This window comes from Taurulus bubalis, assembly GCF_910589615.1.
Source record: "Taurulus bubalis genome assembly, chromosome: 12".
Lineage (NCBI taxonomy): Eukaryota > Metazoa > Chordata > Actinopteri > Perciformes > Cottidae > Taurulus > Taurulus bubalis.
In genome coordinates, this window is record NC_136600.1 from 20928295 (window position 1) to 20944712 (window position 16418).

A 16418-nucleotide genomic window follows, 5' to 3' on the forward strand; every position below is an offset into this window, starting at 1 on the left:
CTTATTAAACGACGGCGTTGTAACACAATTGACGTGACCTCTTGACCGTGTGCTCGTTTACGTGTAGCGTAAACAGGCAGGAGTCATCTTTGGTTGATTTAACTTTTGCTCACTGCCTGGTTTGTGGAAGCCTTAATTTTTCCCACACATGCGGACATGCAGACTCTTCTTCCACTTCATTGTCATTAGTTGGTGCCTCATGTGGTCGTCGGTGTACCTATCCCCCCAGGGGGCATGCTTTCCCACCATTTTGGTCAGCACCGACACTTAAAAGATGTGCTCTGAATGTGGTTTCCTGCTCTTGTTCACATTCTGAAACGTGCTCACCAACCTGCCTCCATAATTCTAAAAATAATTAAAACACACTATGTAGAAAAATAATGCATTTCACACACAAACAGCCTGGGAAGCTGTGGAATTCGCTTTTTGAACACGTAAAATAATTTGGTGCCAAATAAAAATGGTCTTTGTTAGACATGCTGACTACGCTGTTCTGCTTTTAAAATTCACCCATATATTGCCAATACGACCAGTCAAGAGACGGTATACTCAATAACATGTAGTTCCTGCAAAGCCCTGTTTAAATTGTTTATTTTTGAAGTTGTTTTTGTAGGTGATAACTCCTCCCGACATAAAACAAAAAGTTACAAAATTGTCTATGTAATCAAAATCATGTGTAAGAGACTTCATAAAAAACAAACATGAACACATACATACACATATAGAAGTGAAAGTAACATAAAATTGGCAAACTATTGACCCTGTGATACTCAGCATTGGGTGCATGCAACCTGACAGTAACTGTAGAATATCTACAAAAGTCCAATTAATGAATTATAGCATCTAACAACTTCAAAACACCAACAACTCCTGCACATTACATCGTGTGCAACCAGCGAGCACTGTTAGGTGGGGCACACCAGATTCCCGACTCCGTTTTTGTGAAATCTTGTCAAGGTTCACAGTGTAATACAGCAGGATCCCCATCAAACAGTTTCAAGCAAGACTGTATATTTGGAACATACAAAATAAATTTTATTATCCATTCTCTTCATGTCTACATCTTATTAGAGTTTCTAGACAATGGCATTGTCAAATAACACACTCAAATTAATTCTAATAATCCTGACAGGTGCAACAATACATTTCTGTCAAGTCCAGGTGTCAAAATATAACTGAATGTGAAAAGCAATTTAAATCTTCTTCTTTGTTATTTTTCAACATAAAAAGGGGAGCCATGGCCCTGGGCTGCAGTGAGAGCTAGGCAGGACATGGCCATGAGCACACATAAACACGGGTGAGGAAGTGGCTTCAGGGTTGAGCCCCGGTGGCCGCAGGGACTTGTGTGGCCAGGGTGTTGGGAGCAGAGATGACGGGTGATCCAGCGATGTTAGCCAGCGGCTGTGAGGAGGACATTGAGGTGATGCCTAGGAGAGACACGGCGTGCGTTAATCATTTTGTAGTAGGTCATCACAATTTGCATCCAAAGAAACTGTCAGATATTGTGACAGTCAGTTTATTTGGCTTCAAATAAAGTTGAATCTCTAATTTGAAGCACCCCAAAAAAATAGTCAGATTATAGATGCAACTTTCTATCCTCACTTAATAGAGATGTAACCTCTCAGTCAGATTACGAGAGGAGCGCGGCGTTACATACCAGCCATCATACTTGAGGAGCTGACTGGTGTGGAGCTGGCAGCCATCCCCCCAGGAGTGGCCCCTCTTCCCTGATCTTTAACGATGGGATCTGCAAACAAAAGCGGGTTTGAGCAAGTGTTGACACAATCCAGCCACTTTACATACCGCACTCACATTTTTGTTTAAGGCAATGTACTCGAGCAAATAAGTAAGCAATGCAGACAGGGTAAGAAACAAACTTACAGAAGTAGGGGTGCTCCATGGCCTCTCTGGCCGTGAGGCGAGCTTGATGGTCATAGCGCAGCAGTTTGTCCAGGAAGTCTAGGGCCTCTGTGCTGACCAGGTGCTGGTTCTCGCTGTGCACAAACCTCTCCCACCTTTTGCGAGAGTGTCTATAGAGAACAAACCGTGGATGGCATTTTAAATGGGAGATATCTATTAGCCAAAATCTTGGTCAAAATATTCAACAATACTTGGCTTGAGGTCAAACAGCTGCAACGTTTTACCTTCCGAGAATGTCATTGAAGCGGGGATCCAATTCAATGTTGTACTTGTCAATGTAGTCGTACAGGTCCTCGGTGCCGAGTACTTTTGCAATTCGCACCAGCTGCGAGTTAGAAAAAGCACAATTCAACAATTAAATGGAGCACAATTAGACATTTGTTAAATCATATGATGGGTATTGAGGGGCATGGGTCCCACTGCAGTTCATAGTGTTCATCAATTAGGTGGTGGGTCTGTATGGAGAGTATACTTTATTTTAATAAAGAGGAAATTATGGGAGAATATATAGGAATATACACATTCTTTAAATTAATAATGTGCATAGTTCATTTAATATCCGTTTAGTTTGAGAAGATTTTATATGATCAAAGATACCTTAGGTTTATGCCACGTGTAATTGAGCAATTAAAACAAACTACACACCATTTACATGATTATAAGATAAATAATTGTAGTTCAATCTCCGAGCCCAGAGAAGTTGGACAAGATGATTACTTAAAAAAGAAAATCAACATCTGCTATTGTGTCTCACTAGAACTGAAATGCAAACCCAAAAGAGGCAAGGAATGAACTGGAAATGCTGTGTTGAGTGTTACAGTGGGTGTCGGAAAAGCCCACAACACAAATGACACCATCCATGGGGCTAAAATGTGTGATGATCAGTGTCCACTGGTACAATCCTAGATTTGTCCATTTCAAATTCAGTGCACCAAACTCCTAAAAAGTTAATAGTAAATGTCTACCCTCGCTCAATAACTGCTGAGATAACTTTGGGAAAGACATAAAATCCCAGCTGCTCCAGCAGAGCTATGTGGCCTCTGTCAAGTGTAAGAAGAATGTGGGTTGACTGTGTAAAACGGACATTTTGTTCCATGCAGCGTTGAAAAAAAAAACAAACAAAAAAAAACACACAGCTCTCTTTATGCCACAGGTTTGCGATAACATGCAAAAACAGAAACTTGAATAAAAAGATCTGATTCTACATACCTGATCATAGTTATCATGACCGTGAAAGAAAGGCTCCTTTCTGAAGATCATGCTGGCAAGCATGCAACCCAAACTCCACATGTCCAAGCTGTAGTCATACATCTGCAAATAATATAGCGGTTAAAAGACTTAAACTGGCTCCATGACAATCAAAAACAGTGCTCTCGTCTTTATACTATACATCTTGACCATCTTGTATAAAACCGGTGTGACTAGACAGAGGAGTCTCACCTGGTAGTCTACCAGCAGTTCAGGTCCTTTGAAGTACCTGGATGCCACTCTCACGTTGTATTCCTGGTTTGGGTGGTAGAATTCTGCCAAACCCCAATCGATTAAGCGGAGCTGGAAGTACAACAAATATACATATGACTAGCTGATGGTGTCACAGCAGGGAAAACAAGAAATAGGAGACTGATCAGCATGTAAGACAATACCTTTCTGTGTTCATGGTCAATCATTACATTGTGTGGCTTGACATCTCTGTGCATAATCCCCATACTGTGGCAGTAATCCAGAGCCTATTAGGTAAAAAGAATAATGTATATATACGTGTGTTAAAAAAAATCCACAAAATATTAAACTGATGGAAGTAGTGCTTGTTTCTGTGAATTATGAAACAACCGCTGTAACAAACGGAGTGGACCAAAATCCGTTTCTTACCTTTAAGATTTCGTACATGTAGAACCGTATGTCAAAGTCAGATAGAGTTTGATACAATTGCTGTAAAACAATGAGAAAAAAAATTAGGGATTTGAGAAAAATAGTTTAAGCATATCCAAAATTACAAGTCAACAAAGAACTGATCTTTACCTTGAAATCTGTGTTGTTCACATGTTCAAAGACCAGAGCAGGGGTTCGGGACTGAAAATAAAAATAAATGTATATGTGTGTTTATGCCTGAAACCTTGTACACACAAGTCTTCTTCATTGTTACAGAGCAGAAAAGGATAAAATAAATTACCACAGGATCCTTGACGATATCTAACAGTGAGATGATATTTGGGCCACCCCTCAGATTCTCCAGGATCTTTATTTCCCTCTTGATTTTCTTTTTCTTGACCGGCTGTGAACAAAGACAGTCTTGTGAGGTACATGAAATCTCTGGTAGGTGACAAAATATCCTGAATATGTTTTACTGAAAAGCATTTGCAACACTTCTATAAATCATAAGAACAATCAATTAATTAATCCCATACCTTCAGTATTTTGACGACCACTTTTTCATTGTTTGTGATGTTTATGGCTTCGAACACTTCACTATATTTGCCTCTCCCTAATTTTCTGACTAGCTGATAGTCGTCTTGGTTCCTAGAAGAAGAAGAAGAAAAAAACATAAAAAAGACATGGTTAACAATGCTGAGGTGGCAATACAAAACTATACAACTAAAGCACCATCAAGTCCCCTTTGTCTTACCCCCATTCAACAACATGGGACTCATAGTCCCAATATTCCCGAGGCCTCTGTGTGTTTACATCAGGGTAAACTCGAGAGCGGCTTGGGACAGGGCCAGACATATTCTACACGGGATCTTCTCTAAATCTCCTAAAACAAAAAATATGTAGTCACTTAAAATGACACAGAAGATATGGACATTCAAAAGCAGTTTGTGTACTAATGGTTAGCTTGAGGATTTCATATAACTACTAATAGGTGAAATAAGGTGATTCAATTATAAGGAAACAATACCTGGGAGGTTCCCTCCAGGACGATGGTGATATATGATTTGAAACAGGAGCAGTTGAGATGCCTTTATGGTAAGAAAGCTAAATGGGCATACAGATATAAAACCTACAGTTAGACTACTACAAGTCAAACATGTCACATAAGTTTAACACCATGTGTAGAACTGAGATTCAAGTTTAAAAAAATATGTTTTAAACTTTAAAATGTTCCCCCCTAATGATTCACAGGATGTTGCTCTGAATAAGATCATTTAAAATGTTAGCTGCAGATGTTTTAAGCAGAAAGGCAGTAAATAGAGTACATTAAAATAGCAATATATGTTATTTAAATAACATGAACACGACAACAAAAATAATCTCAAACTAAATGATTGGTGTCTGGTGTTAAAATATGGTGGTGTGTGAAATGTAGAGACCTGAATGTTAAATGGGGGCATCCAACCAGTCTAATCAGGAGGTACAGGGCTCAATACAGTCATCACTGGGGACTACAGCAAGGCAGTATCTCCTGTCGAGAAAGAAAAGGACAGAAAGTAGGTAGATTAAATTCAATGCTGTCAATTAAGCTAACATGAACTAACTATGTGAGGTAATGTGTGCCAGCCAATACAGTTAGGCTAGTGAAGCTTTATTAAATGATCGGGTTCATGAAATGATGCACCCAATCGACAAAAATGGCATATCTGGTACGAGACACTGTTTCAATTGTCGCCAGCTAGCCCGCTCCATACTTTAATGAAGAGGTGAGCGTACGCACAAACCCCTGTGTGGCCCGAGGCCTGCAGCAGCGAGCTAACAGAGAGCTAACAGAGAGCTAACAGAGAGCTAACAGACGAACCGGGCAGCTGGTCGAGCTGAGCGCTAGTTAGCGTTAGCTCGTCAACAGCAGAGGGGAAAAAGCCGGTTGGAAAGTCACAACTAGCTTTCGGCCACATTGTGAGATTTTAACGGGGAATAAATAAACCCGCCGCGACAAAGCGGCCACATGGTATACACCGTGGTTATTAGTGACGTGGAGCTAAAACGACAAGCCGCGGGACATACATTTCCCAAAGCTGTAAAGTGCTAAGCTAGCAGGCTAGGGGAGTGAATAGCCTGCTGGCTGGCGAGGCGACTGACTGACAACGCCTTGAAAAAACACCCCACAAACACTGTGATCGAGCTGCAGAAGGGCGTCGCGGCTGCGTTACGTGTTCTCGGCTCTTCCTTGCGGGTAAAACACTCAACAGCGGTTCCACACCAACGACGATTTGTGGTTAAATAACGCGATTACCTCTCAGCGTTGTTGGGACGTCAATATGGCGATGCTTGGGATCAAGAGCTTAGTGCGAACAGCCTCTCCTGCAGAGGGCGCTCTCCTTTTTCTTTTTCATGGGGGCGAGGGGGAGGGGGGCATGCCGCCAACAGGTCTGACAGAAGCACAAACTTGTATCTGCATTCCTGTATGAGTAGTCAGTCACACCTGCAATGTTTTGTCAGTTCAACTTATATAAATATAAATCCCTACTTCATTTCATTTCCACAAACAACGTGCAGGCTTATATCAGAGCCACCTCAGGCTCTGATATAAGCTTGTTGAGGGCAGATATGATTTAGCAGGCCTTCATAATTCACATTTTTTTATGAATTAGTTGGAGTACATTAAACTGCTATTTATCACAATATTTCTACCAGGAGGCATTTCTATTGACTGTAATGTTCATAGACCCTGTTTTGAAAAAGGTCTTTGTGAAGGCAAAAATATGTGGCTCATTGGTTCAATGGACAAAGGTGAAATAGTGACAGAAAACAATGGCTATGTTCTGGGGCGTCATTTAAAAGGCCACCCCAGTCATAGAACATGCCAGGGGCATTTTCCTGAAGTAACCAACCACCTGTAATTAACACGTGATAGAGAGACACATGCTCTCTGTGAGTTTGAATGGTGAGAACATTTGCTTCAATCTTGAGTTGATGTAATGATTAGACCCTTGTAGACTCCATGTTAAACACACATAAATAGTCTTTGACTTGCTCCTCAATCTGATACAGTCAGAACCTATCTGTCATTGAAAATAATTGGATTTCCCTGCTGCAAATGACAATGCCATAAAATTCCATTTAAACATGCATTTCAACCGTGAATTAATTGTAGTTTTATTTGTTTCAGTTTCACGTTTTGTCTACTTCTACCGTTTGCACTGGCGGTAACTGCCCCAATCAGAGGTAAACCAACCTGAAAGGAGAACAAATAACGCAATGTTGTTTTGAGCTCACACAACTTTTGTAATGCATGTCTAATATGTATCAATGGATAACATCTTCCCTGTGCAAAGAGAAAATGTGTTAAGCTTTCTAAATGGTGAGATATGGATTTTATGTTTTCTTCATTCAAAATTGTCTTACTATTTGACATGAGATGAATGTTTTTTTTAAGCCAAGAAGTTTGATCAAATAATTTATTCTTCACTCTTGTTATAGGTTAACGTCTGTATATAGAGAAAAGACTACACCTGCAAATATTACAGGTGTGATTCAAAATGTAACTTTCAGAGATAGATTCAGTTTTAAAACAGGAAGGTATCGTTTCGCCAGATCCTCAGAGTACTTTTTGTTCCCCAAGAACATACACATGAGCTTCAAATGAAAGGGACAAAAAGGGAAAGGGACATGTTTCGCTTAGTCATTTCGGTTTACTATAGCAACCACTTTCAACATTATCTGACTGATAATATGAAACTACCTCAGTGATTATTATCATATATTTTCTTACGTCTGCAGCAAACCCTCCAAGTAAACCTGTGATAGAGAAAGATTCTGAAGGTACATTTTATTCCGTTGAAATAAATTAGTAGTACACGGAATTATACAGTATAGATAGATCATGCACATTAATAACTAACTCGTCACTTTTATTTCTTAAGAAAACTTACTTGCATTCATATGAAATCAAATATTTGTTTCCACATTTGTACGTAAAATATAGCCGGCATACCTGTAAATCCATTGGTGCCAAAACTCTCTGTGGATCGCGCTTTTGACATATCTGTGAATAAGTTAGTTGTTTACCAAATCAAAAGACATTTAATACTTCAGGACCTGAAGTATCTGATAAAAAAGAGGTCAAAGAAAACTGTGCAGTACCTTAAATTCAATGCATACAGTGAATGCTTTCTTGAAAGATCAGTCAATTATCAAGTATGCTCTAGCACAGGACCGCATATGATAGGTTATCAATTGGAGAAACCAGAGATATTACTGTTATCCATGAGCCGCTCAGTTACAATATAGCTTCTCACCACTTGGTGGCGGTAATGCGTCAGTCAGTTGTTTAACAAGCTCTAATAAGCAGACGAAGACACTCAGGCAGCCGCTAGCCTGTAGCGAAAGTTATGGAGAAGTATTTAAAACGAAAAAATGAAGACAAAATTGGCGCCAAACCACCCCAAAAGTCTAAATGTTTGTACTGTTTGTGACTTATTTAAGTAGGGCTTTGTTAACGGAGGTTACGAGGTGGAGCCCAGAGTGTGGGCTAACGCTAGCTAATTAGCACCTCAAGAGCACATGCCCAGTAGCTTCTCTGCTCCAGCAATGAGTCGAGCCTCCTAACGATCATACAAAGGTGTGTTTCCAATACATTTGATTTTTTTTATCTCTATCCATCCTCTAGGATACAACTGCAACACATAATGAACATTTAAATTAGTACCATTTCATCCTTGCGGTAAGCAGTTTCCTAGACCTTGCTTTGTTATTCATCTGGTACGAATATAATGTTGAATGCCAATTGTTTTTGCTATTTTTCCAGATTCTATTTCTTCCTCATAATGAGTCAGGGGCCACCATCTGTTGAGTCATAGGAGGCAGACTGGTTGCTTCCAAATGCAGTTGCTTCTGGGACTTTTTCATCCAAATTTAGATTTGTACATGTATTTTGGTATGTGACCATGTGACCAAATATAAGAAATAAAGAGGTTTTGACAATTCTGTGCGAGGCTTAATCATGGAAACTGATTAAAGCTGCTTGGGATTTTTGGTACAAAGATTGTGATATCATTGTTTTTAGAAAATGAGTGCTGATCACTTAGAACAACATCTTCGAGAGCCTTAAATTTTGTACTTTTATCTCAATATATCAAAGTCTATTTGTTCACTGTAAAGGTGAAAATGTGTAAATAATCTCCTGAAATATCAATAAAAATAAATAAAAAAAGGGGTCTTTTCAATTTCTTTGATTTAAAAATGTAGTTTAATTTATCCTCACTTAAATAGAAAAAAACATGTTTGAATACAGCTTGAGAAAAAACAAGAATGGTTTGCAGTGAACATGACATCCAACATAACACAATACCTACAACATAAAAACATCAAATACATGTATGTTATTACCCATAATGCAACAGTAGTAGAAGTGGCTAACACACAAACAATGTGTGCGGTATTATAGCTTGCAGAAAAGGCATTATTCGGCTTTTTATAGTTCCATTGTTTCATTTCCTAAAGTGCCGAAGGTCACTGTACACATCTGATTGGACTCCGTGTAACTCCTACAAAAAAAGTCAACAATTCACACATTTTATATATATATAGTATATTTGATGCGTAAATAAAAAATGTAATTCTGCTTCACCTGGTAGGGAGATTCTGTGACCTCTGTTGCCATTTTCCTTGATGCTGATAATGGCAGATTTATTTTACCTAAAAATAAAAAGTGTAAAGTTACTACCACCCAGCCTGCTCACAAGTTATCAGCCCTAAATTAATGCTCACCATTACGAGAATCCCATTCCCTCCTTCTCTTGTGGTGAGTTGCAAAGCAGAACACAGAAATGGCAATGAAGACAGTCAAGATGACATCAGAGGCAATAATGGCCAATACAGAGCCCATATTTACCAGGTAACAGGAACCACAATCTGTGAAAGAGTGACGACATATTATTGTCACAATTATTATTATTATAATTATTATAACACAAAACCAAAACTCACAACATCGTATTCCAGCATCCCACAAAAAGTAAAGGTTTAATAAAGTAAGATACCTTGCTGTCCTTCTGCAGAACCTAAAAGAGAGTTAATAAAACAAACCTTGTAACAACAGTTGAGAGAGTGCATACACTTATTCTCTGTCAAGAACACCACTCACCAAAAAACGAACTCGGAATACAAAGAGCATCAGACATGTTTCTGTCGGTTCCTGGCAGAGGAGGAAATGAGAGAGGGAGGTTGAGGGCTGGTCTTCTGTTCTCTTTAAAATGGCTTTGTTGTCACAGCTATAAACAAGATGTTTAAAGCCAGAGAAAGGAGGATTCACAGATGAAGAACTGCCCACAAGCGGCACTGCTACATGGTGTGAGAATTGTCCTGAGGAGGAGGAGGGAGTCCACTGCATAGAAGAGGAAGCTGCTGTTATTGCTTCTTCTCTGTAATGTCACATCCATATGAGGGTTGCAGGTCTCATACATATAAACAGAAATGATTCCACACTGTCACATGTGATCATTTGACCAGAAGCCTTTGTTTTGGCTTTTGAACAGCATTTTGATTCTTCAAAGCATAATAAGGAGCTGTATAATATCAGTTTCATTACACTTGCAGTTTCTGCTGAAATGCATGCGAATGTATCTCCAAGTAGAGCATTTCCTCATGACCTGTAGCTTCGAGCAGGCGGTTAACCACAGTCACTGCTGCCAGTTGTCTATGCTATATCTAATGATGGTGTCCTGCCAGAGGAATTAAAGCATACTTTTATGGTTTTGGTCAAGGAGACTTTTATGTTTTATAATGCTCAAATACAAATGTCTAAATATTTCTATTTACTAGCATTTTAAATGCATACCTAAAACAAAAGCACATGTGTGTACACATACACATCAACAACATCAACAACATCAACACTAATTATACTGTTTATTAATATAGCAAAGTGCTGCACATTATTCAAATTAATAAAACAGAACATACAAAATAAATGATTGGGACATTAATTGAAGAGAGCTAAATATAATTAAAATCCCTTGAAAAAAAAACTAATAAAAGCACACAAAGGAAGAAAGCTACTTAGCAAGCCTGAGTTTCTCAAACATGTTGCTCCACATGTTGTCCCTTCTATTTATCGAAATATAATGGGAACAGCCAGAAGACTCATACAAATATTCAGTTTTTAGAATTAATTTATGTTAAAAGCAGACTAATACTATGCTTCATTTTCTTTTTAGTTATAAATGTCTTGCAACAGCAAGACAAATTGGAGCACTTTGACTGCATTTTGATTAAAGCACATACAAAAAAATGTGAATTGTAACCAAGTGCTCTATTTATGGGAAATAATAATTTACTAATACTACATAGATGGTTCAGAAACCATGCATAAGGGCAACCTTTGGGTTGCTTGAGGCAATGAGAAAATTGTAGGTGTTGGTGTCATCCACAGAACTGAAACACAGGGTACAAAGATTTGTGGTAATTAAAGCTATATCAAGCAACAGATAATATAATACACATATAATGTAATGGTGTCAAAAGTTACCCTTAAGTTAATTAGTAAAGAGCAGCTCTGAGCAATTGTAAACTCAAGGGAACTTCCTCATGCACAACCAGCCTGTGATTTCCCACATTTTGTGAAAATGAGAGGAGACAGTTTAGCTGTAACCATTCCAATCCCATGGCTATAGCCTCTGGAGAAATTCCTCTGGGTTATTTATTCAGCGCAAACATTTAAATAATGGAGTGCACATAGAGGAGGAAGATCAGACAGATGTTTTATAGATATTGAATCGGCTATGGCCAGCATGTTCCAGGGGAACTTATCCCAAGTCTATTCAGGTCCTCTATGCCAGGCACACTGTTCAGATGTCATTGATAAAGTAGATGAGAAGAAGTGTCTGTGAGAAGAAGAAGAAAATAATAAAAGCATGTGAACAAACCAAACACATGGAATGTTACCAGAAATAGCACATTTTTAAAAAACATATGTTTTTATGCTGAAGCTTTTATTTATTTGAATACATCATACACTCAGTGGTTTGGCAGGTGCTATACATTGTAAAACATCTATGTGAAATCACCAGGTCAGTCTTATATTTTTTTAAATCGCTGCATATAGATACAGCTGAAATGTTGACATGAAAACTCCAGGGCCGGTTGACGATACAGGATTTAGTCAAGTTACCAAAAGCCACCTGCAGAGGGCGCTGTGTTGTTAAGTTGCCAACATTTCATAAAACTGAATACCACATAGAGATATTGTATTCACAAGGTTTATAAATTGTAATATGTGCCAGACACTCAGCTTGTGTTTATTGCAAAACATGAACATTTTCTAATGATCTTTTGTTGAAAAATAAAACAGGATTTAAAATTTTTTAACATAATCTTTTAATGTACTGCACCAGCTTCAGATCAGCTCTTGCAGTTGGCTCGGACATTCATGTACACTTTGTCAGCTGTGAAGAGATGATTTGGTGGTTAACAAAAGAAAAATGACCAAATACAAAGAACATGATGAGAAAGAGAGATGGATATAGTGATATCATAGACCACCGGTACAATTGGCAGGGTTAAAGAGTAGCAAATGTAAACAAAGAATCGTATCAAAATAGAAGAAACACATGTGCATTACAATGTAAACAGGAGTATTAAAAGATATGAGCAGATATGTGACGCCGATTCTTAATAAACCTTTTCATACACTTCTACACACCACCCTGACTCACTTCAGCCCCATCGCCTCACCTTTATCTATCTTCTGACGCCGATAGCTGGCACAGCGGTAGGTGATGATGACAATGACAAGGGTCAGCAGCACATCTGCACAGATGATGCCTGCTATCGTCCCCGGCTCGATCCTGTAGCAAGACACAGGGGACTCTGGGGAAACAGTCAGAAAAGAGTGGGATGGAAAATGTGAAAGACTGACTGGAATAAATGAATCATCAGGTGTCGTCGCCTTGCTCTACATTTTTGTCGCTTGTTTTTCCAAACGACATTAAGATGAAAACAGATTATAACTTTCAAGAATATTTAATTGTTTTAATTGTGTGTGCTCTCTTTTTGTTGCACGTACCCGTGAGTGCCACAGCCAGGTCTAAGAGAAAGAAAAGAAACAAACATGAGAGATTCTGCTTTTTGTCTTTTTTTTGCACGCAGCAACACTTCTGACAGTTAAGTTTCCGTTATGCAACATGTTTGTGGTTTCTTTTTCCTGCACAAGACTCCCTGTATATTTACCCGTGTGCAACATAGAGTGGACAGATATGAAAACATACTTACTGCACAGAAAAACTATGACAATAAAGAATCTGTTGTTTGCCATTGTCGAGTTTGTCAGCTCAGTTGTGAGCTCTCTGAAAGACAAAAAGAGACCAAAATGTGTCTTGTGCTATAAGCTTCTAAATTTAGAAACACTTTCCATACAACACTCCCACGTTGTGTTATAAATCTCTATCTTTCAAATTTCATTGTATTTGATTTCAGTATATCACAGCCAAATCACTTAAACTGTTTGACCTTTTATGTCTGCAGTTGAACAACTCCTGTATCACAATGAGTCACACACTGCTCATAGCCATTTGACAAGAATAGATGAGAAAGAAAGGAAAAGATGAACAAATTCTTAAATGGGCTCTCTAAAATCATCAAAATGTCATAAACATTAAGCTCTGTCGAATGCGTTTTCCTGTGGCAAATTCAGTTTTTACAGTTGTACTAAACTACACTTTTACCAGGTATTCCTTTTTGTATATAGTCAATCTAAAACTCACACAACACAGATTCTGATGTGACTTGACAGACATCAAACTGTTAAGAGTTGGGAAGAGGAAGAGAAAGTCAGTGTGAGCTAAGATCCTCATACCTGCTCTCCTCCAGCTGCTCTGCTATCTGGAATCCAAAAGATGATGTGACTCTAGTTACCCATTAGTTTTCACTTTTGAAGGCTGACGTCAAATTTTCTTCCTTCCTCTGCCGGGCCGAAACACTGCCTGTTTGTTTTTTGTGTAAACACAATGCGGGCATTTGATCTGCCTGAATAAATACAGAGTGGCGATACATTACATTGGAATAAAATAGCATACAATTAAATGTCCCCAAGAAGTTTGTCCTGGACTTTGCACTCTATTTGCGAAATAACAAAATAGAATACACAATTCACCAGTGGTGGAAGAAGTAGTGAGATTTACACGTAGCAATACTACAGTTAAATATCTTACTTTAGTTAAAGCACAGAGGTATACAAATTATTACAAAAATAAAAAAAGTAAAATCATTCATGATGCAGAATGGCCCAATTCAGAATCCTTTAAGTCATATCACTGTATTATAATAACTGATGTCTTAATATGTATTTCACTTTGATGTTGCAGCTGGTGAAGGTATAACTTATTTAAACTACTTTCTACACTGCTGAGGAGCATCATTTATCGGCTGATTTAGTATCTCAAAAGTGTACTTAAGTACAGAACCTGAGAGAATGTAGTTAGTTTTGCTCCACTACTGAACTCACAGACACAACACATCACACAAGATCATCTTTTACATCCTTTCCGCGCTAAATTTAGAATAACACATATGGAAGAAAAAACATGATATCTTCTGCCAGAGGGCATACGTCGGCGCTGACGGAGGAGGACATGAGCTGGATCATCTTCTGGGGCTTTTTTTTTTTTTTTTACTAAGATCCAAACCTAAGTGAGAGAGATCCTCTAGACATGAAGGCGTGAAAGTGTCTGGGTTGTTTAAATGTGCCTCTCAACTCTGTTGACTCATCTGACTCTTTACTCAATAAACACATACTCTCACAATGATATTAAAGGGTTCATGCTATGAGCAAACATTTTTATACAAACATGTTGCCTCAATTTCGTCACCTAGCCAGTGAGCCTGAACATCCTCAAGGGGGCGCTCAACTCGTGTTTTTATGATCTGATTCTGGTAGTTGCCAATTCCACTTTGATTCAATTCAATTCAACGTCGTCAGTTTCCTTGTAGCTCAGCAGTGCCTTGTCTTTGTAGTCGATGCATCCTGATACTTTGCGACAGCAGATGGAGCTGTGAGGCTTGTAGAGAAGGTGTGAATCACTACAGATTGTTGCCTTTGAAATTAAAAATACATTTCTCACACTTTTGTTCTTCTTTAGGGGGGCGGGTCCAGAAGGGGGCGCTATACAAAGCATGTGATATCTATATAGTCTTTATTAATGGTTTGTTTCTAAATTCTTGTTTTCTCTCTCTGGAGGATATAAACATTTTAGGATTTTGTATTTCATTTAGAAGTCACCCTCTATGGAAGCCCGTTTACGCCACAAAATAAAATAAAAAAATGAGATAAAAAGTCATAATAATGAGATAAAAAGTCATAATTATGAGATAAAAAGTCATAATAATGAGATAGTCGAAATTATGAGATAAAAAGTCATAATAATGAGATAAAAAGTCAAAAATAATGAGATAAAAAGAAATTATGACTTTTATCTCAGTATTATGACTTTTTTTCCCATAATTATGACTTTTTACCTCATTTTTTTTATTTTTTTGTGGTGGAAACGGGCTTCCATAGTAATTCGATTAAAGTTGACAATGGTTCGCTACAATTGACCTGAATAACTACATTTAAAATCATATTACATGTAAATGACCTCTGTTAATACACAAGTCAAGAAAATGTACAACACAGTCATCAAATATTCTCTCTGAAAAGTTCGTAACGCTCCTTTTGTATGAAAACATCAACGGATTAAGAGAAAGACACAAGAACAGGAGCTTCTTATTGCAAAAGGGTCAGGGCTATAAGAGACAGAGAGCAGGTGTTAAGTCATGAATGTAACTACGTATTTACTCAATATATACTGTACTTAGTATGTATTTACTTCAGTACAATTTTGAGTTAACTACTCAAGTTTTTATCTTTTTAATGCCCCTACATTTTAAGGCAAATATTGTACTTTTTACCCCACTACGTGTAGTTGATAGATTCAGTTATTGTTACTTTACAGATTCAGATTATTATTACAATATATCAACTTAAGTAAAAAATCTGAGTACTTCTTCCACCACTGATGTGAGACATGTTTTTAGATTAAGCTTCCTTTAGATCCCCATGGCTCTCTGGACATTTGTCTGCTCTTTAGAGCAGCTTTTCTCACACTGAGAACTTGAGGCTGTCTGAACTGGTCATCATTTCAAGATTTTCATAAAGGTAAAGAAAAAAGATCTCGCATGATCAGCCTAATTGATCTAATTTCCTATTTTATCCAACTTTTTCCAGTCCATTAGTTTTAACTTCCTTTTATTTAACACTTGGCTCACTTGTTATTTCAATTTGGTCCTTTAATTCTACATTTCAGTCCATTAGATTACTCCTCATTGTACATCTCTCAATTATGTTCTTTGGAAATGGTCTCTGGAGCAGTATGAGGTCTTGATGTCTGTGTTTTTCAGGTGACACAGAGCTTCCTGTAAGGCTGTCTCTGTCTATACAGTGTACCTAAAAGAAAATAGATTTAACTAAACACACAACCGGAGAGAGAAATAAACAAAACAGTAGCCTAACGATCAAAATTCAAAACACAAGTGAGGAAACTGCTCCCAATCTCATATTGTTTGACAGGTACATCAATAGATGGCAATAC

General features: G+C 38.0%; 1 protein-coding gene across 2 annotated transcripts; it reads right to left on the reverse strand.

Annotated features, from left to right (window-relative positions):
- Positions 1 to 575: 575 nt before the first annotated feature.
- On the reverse strand, positions 576 to 6115 carry LOC306745346 (casein kinase II subunit alpha-like). 2 transcript variants are annotated; one of them, XM_079228110.1, is made up of 15 exons: positions 6086 to 6115; positions 5229 to 5320; positions 4817 to 4893; positions 4544 to 4672; positions 4326 to 4437; positions 4091 to 4192; positions 3940 to 3990; positions 3790 to 3849; positions 3564 to 3647; positions 3361 to 3471; positions 3130 to 3231; positions 2145 to 2245; positions 1882 to 2030; positions 1658 to 1747; positions 576 to 1427 (listed from the first exon to the last, which is right to left on the reverse strand). In XM_079228110.1, the coding sequence occupies exons 4-15, from the start codon at positions 4642 to 4644 to the stop codon at positions 1312 to 1314; spliced, it is 1179 nt and encodes a 392-aa protein (XP_079084236.1). In that variant the 5' UTR covers positions 4645 to 4672; positions 4817 to 4893; positions 5229 to 5320; positions 6086 to 6115; the 3' UTR covers positions 576 to 1311. The 2 variants fall into 2 exon arrangements, with proteins under 2 accessions (XP_079084236.1, XP_079084237.1); XM_079228111.1 differs by lacking the exons at positions 5229 to 5320; positions 6086 to 6115 and having other exon boundaries at positions 4817 to 4930.
- Positions 6116 to 16418: the final 10303 nt, after the last annotated feature.